Below are 4949 nucleotides of genomic sequence, written 5' to 3'. Positions count from 1 at the left end.
TGTAGCACACCTAACTCATCCTGAGCTAGGATTTATGGTCGTTTGAAGTTGACCCAAAATTCATGTTTAGCTTAACTTTGTCAAATTTTCAGATTTTTCATTCTTTCCAAAAATGGCTCTTTCTAATTCTAAGTCTTTCTAGTAGCGGGGTGTTACACTTTAGTTTCTAGCAAATCGGACGACTAAGAAGAAGTAAAATGAAAAAAGATTGCTCAGCCTTGAGTGGGAAGAAAAAAAAATAGAATGTAAAATCGTTTACAACCGAGCGAGTTATGAAATAAACTATATATTATTACAAAATAGGCTAAATAGGGTAAGATCGTAAAGTAAAGGCTCATTTTGGTAATAAACTTGAGCTAAGAGATATAAATTGTAAAAAATTCTAAATGTTTTACCCTTTATTGAGAAAGAAGAAAAAAAAATATTAACAAGATAAGAAAATCACATCAAATATAAATCATCATATCAAAGTTTTGCATCACGTATAAACATGAGAGCTTTGATATCATTGTCACACTCAAATAATTGCATGCAACTTTTCTTCAAGTCCAATTGCACACCAACTTCAGTGTGACAATCTGTATCATATAACCAAAATATTTCCATATCTTTCAAACCAAAATATACTAAAGATGGTTTTCCCAAACCAAAATCAATATCCTGCAAAGATGATTTAGAGCGCAAATTCAATGGTAAGTCCATTAGAGAAGACCTAAAATATCCATTTCTAGCTGCTGAAATGCGGATTAAAGCCCTCCATAGGATTGCTGTGATAATTTCAACCCTTGAAGGTTGAAAATTCAAAGCTCCACCTGATTCATCAATGCATTGTTTTCTGAGCCTTGATAGAGCACCTTCATGGACGACAAATCTCTTAACAACAATATTTTCTTCTCTATTTTCTACATGGGTTGACTTGAAAAGACCTGATATATCTCTGGTTGGGAAAATATTACCTAAATTGAAGCTTAGAAAATTAATCTTATCAATGGGAGTTCCCAATCTACACACTTTTCCCCATCCAAACAGAAAATTCAAACATGTGAAACCATCAATTACAGGGTGTGAAGCACTGAATGATAAAGCTAGGCCACCACATTCAAATTTTGTTACTTGAATGGTGACAATTGGTGATACCATAAAATTATTTTGATCCACATTCTTGTTTTCATGTGGCCAAAATAAAGCTGCAAGACTAAGATCCTTGTGTGCTTTCTCTAAGAAATTATCCAACTTACAATTGACCTTGGCCTTAGTGTAGGAAACACCTTGATCAAGGCAAAGAATCAAACATTCATCTTTATCGTACCTTCCTGCTGGTGGATAAACATGAGTTAATAGCTTAGAAAGGGATTCCTCAAGTCGTTCATCGATAGTGGGGCTATTGAAATTATTACAAGGATAGAAAAGAACAATAGGAATGTGTTCTCTCTCAGCTATTTGATCAAAGAAAGAGAGCTTGTAACATTGATTGTGAGAGAGAGTAGGTGAAGATGGCTTTATGAGCTTTGTGCATAAGATTTCAACTTTTATGTAATCGTTTTCGTTGACAAACCCTATTTCCATGTTTGCAAATTAATGGATGATGATATTAGCAAAGATAGTTATAGAAATGAACTAAGGGTACAATTGAGCATGTGATATGTGAGAAATTAATCTCCCAACTATATATATACTAGAAAGCAATGGCCTATGCCAGCAAGGGCCCAATATTATTAAGTATTACTTTTTTTTGTTAAGTTTGTTTTTATGTGAAATTGGAGAAAAGAAATTTGATGGATTTAAGAGGTGTTCTTTATAAAATGTTAATTTTTTATATTTGATCAATTAAAATCTTTGCAATATATTTTCTAGTTTTTTTTCCTTTTAAAATGGTGAAATGATTTCTATAATAGACGTATGAAAAAAGAAGAAGTTACACACGATATTCTACATTGATAATGTCTTCCTCAATTTTCAATCACACCTCATCTTTACCCCATAATATGGAGCTCCCCCCATCTTCATCCCCTCCACCACACACATTCCTACCCTCTACCTTCACCTCTTATAATATTTGTCTATATTATATAAAAATACTTTTAGGATAATAATTTTTGTTAACCTATAAAAACAAGAATATAAGTAAGAAACGTATTTATTTTCGTAGAAATTATTTCTAAAATAATATTTTTAATCTTAACAAACACATCATAAGTAATTATTAATCATATACTCATAGTATTGCATACTAAAAGTTGAGTACGCTCTCGATCCATGAATAAATGATAATTGTCAAATAATAAATTATTATACTCATGGAAACATTATAAGAGTAGATACTTAAAAGCGACATTTTATACACATATAGAGTATTACTATTTATATATTAGCGAAAGATGATTCATTTTTTTCAATAGTCATCAATGTTCTAATTTTATTTTTTTTACCAAAAACATATTACGAAATAATTTTATTAATTATATTTTAAAATTTTAAATTTCAAATAAAAATATTTTTGTTTACTATTTTTTTTCTAAATTTTTAGCACGTTGTATAATTATTTAATAATAGAATAATATTAAAAACAAATGACAAATCTTTATTAATTTGTTATTAAACAAGTAAAAAGGAAAAATGACCAATCAGTAAAGTGAAAAGGAAGAAAGAGTATATGACATGTGTTTATAAATAAAATTTTATTATTTAATTATGATTAACTAATATACATATTACTTCAATAATTTATTTAATTATAATTTATCTCCACTCTCACTTTTAATAATCCTTCATCAAATTCAACTGAAAAATATATGAAGTTAATTAAAGTAGGGTAATTTACACACTTTAAAATATTAATTTGGGTATAAAACAAATAATTATCTTTCACCAAATTAAAATGAAAATGGAAAATATATGGGGAAATTAGAGCACAATTGACAAGTGTTATGTCAATGTGTCAGTTTGGAAAGTTTAATGGCCCCACAATACTCAATGACATTTCACCTTAGGGCATCATTTGTAATTTAAGAGAAAAATGTGATTTCTTTTTAGAGTTATTGATAAGGTCTAAATAATAAGCATGAGGGATAACCCTTTTAAGCAAGCAAATCTTGCAAAGTGTTTTAAAGATCATAATACCCTCAATTATTTTTTAAATGACTTAAAACTAACATGTTGACACTCTCTCAAACTCTCTCTTCTAATATATAGAAGAATAAATAAATAAATATATATATATATATATATATTACCTTAAAATCATGAACTCCTAACCTAAATGTTAAATTACTATAATATCCCTAATTTAGGCTGTGACTTTTTCGATGAGTTGTGACTTTTTTCAAAGGATTGTGATTTTTCGATGAGTTGTGACTTTTCCAAAGAGTTGTGCTTTTTCAATAAGTTGTGATTTTTCAAAGGGTTGTGACTTCTCGGAAAGGTCATGACTTTTCAAATAAGACACAAAAAATACATGTTGATACTACCCTTTATTGATTATAAATAGAGGGGCTTCCTCTCATTTTCAACCACAATTTTTTTTAATCTTCTACTTGCATTCTAAACATAAAAATCGTGTGATTTATTGTCGTTGAGTGAGTCTGAAGTTTAGCGGAATATTAGGTACCATTGTTCTGATGAAGTAAATCGATCTATTCTAAAAAGGTATATTCCATAACCTCGAGTACTTGAGGAAAATAATTTTGATGATATAATAATTTTTTTCACTTACTATAGACATTAGTAAGTGATGTTCCAATATATGATGTTAACAAAATGTAGTCTAAATTCATTTGTTTTTGTTAACAGTTTCTCTTGTGATGTAGATATATGCTCCTGAATAACTTTTTCCAAAATTATTAGACTTCTCAAGAGTTAAATAGTTGTCACAATTTATTTTTTTGATGCTCAAGACAAAAGAATGACTTTATTTATCAATGCTACTTATTTAATTTAGATTGTCAGGAAGTTTGCTTCAAAATAGTTATTACTGTATAAATATTACCCTTTTGTTTTACTTATTTACTATTTCTTAAATTTTCAATATTTTAGACGAAGAAAAGTTCATATGACTTGTAATAATGCCAGTGGAAGTTTGTATTAGTTTAATATTTTTATTATTTATTTAATAACTAAGTTGTATGATAAATATTTACATATATATATATATATATATATATTTGAATTTTGTATTAGTTTAATACTTTTATTATTTATTTAATACTTTTATTATTTATTTAATAACTAATTTGTATGATAAATATTTACATTAATGCAAATATATATATATATATATATAGAGAGAGAGAGAGAGAGAGATCTGGGTTGGTATTTGTATTTAAATTAAAGTATTATATATGTCACGACTGTATTACAAGTTAACAAGATCTTTTAACTTCAAAATATATTATTTTATAATGTTCCGAGTTCATTTTTAAAAAAAAAAAGAAAAACTCAAAACAAATGTGAAAATATGTGAATATATATGAATCATTTAAAAAATAAATTTTATATTCAGTAATATGGAATAAACATTTTCATTTTGTCCCTACACTAAATTAAAATCTAATAACTATAAAAAAATGGTAACATTAATTAAAAGTCCTATTTGTTTATGTAAGTATAAAATTTATTAGAAATTCAGCTATTGAACATTAATTCTTTAGTTATAACATTATAAATTCTCTTAGTTATTACTAATTATTGCAAACGTTATTCACACTATTTTATAATCTTTATTTATAATATTATGAATTCTCATACCTATTACATTAATTATTTCTATCTTTCAACTTTCCTTATATTAATCTTTGACCAATAATTTTTCATATTATTATACCGCCCCTATATATGTGATAACACAGTGTTGTTATTTTTCCTTGGACGAATCATGCTTGGTTGAATAAAATGAAAATTGTTTACAAGTATATGAATTATACCGCCAAGATAGATATGAAGGAGGAAATTAG

General features: G+C 27.0%; 1 protein-coding gene across 1 annotated transcript; it reads right to left on the bottom strand.

The window, feature by feature from the left end:
• Nucleotides 1-465: 465 nt before the first annotated feature.
• Nucleotides 466-1566, bottom strand: LOC125861626 (acetyl-CoA-benzylalcohol acetyltransferase-like). The gene has a single exon (XM_049541484.1). The coding sequence runs from the start codon at nt 1564-1566 to the stop codon at nt 466-468; it is 1101 nt and encodes a 366-aa protein (XP_049397441.1).
• Nucleotides 1567-4949: the final 3383 nt, after the last annotated feature.

The sequence above is a fragment of the Solanum stenotomum genome, chromosome 4, assembly GCF_019186545.1.
Source record: "Solanum stenotomum isolate F172 chromosome 4, ASM1918654v1, whole genome shotgun sequence".
In the NCBI taxonomy this organism is placed as follows: domain Eukaryota; kingdom Viridiplantae; phylum Streptophyta; class Magnoliopsida; order Solanales; family Solanaceae; genus Solanum; species Solanum stenotomum.
The sequence above is the reverse complement of the archived record's forward strand: the minus strand, read 5'-3'. Positions and strand labels throughout refer to the sequence as shown.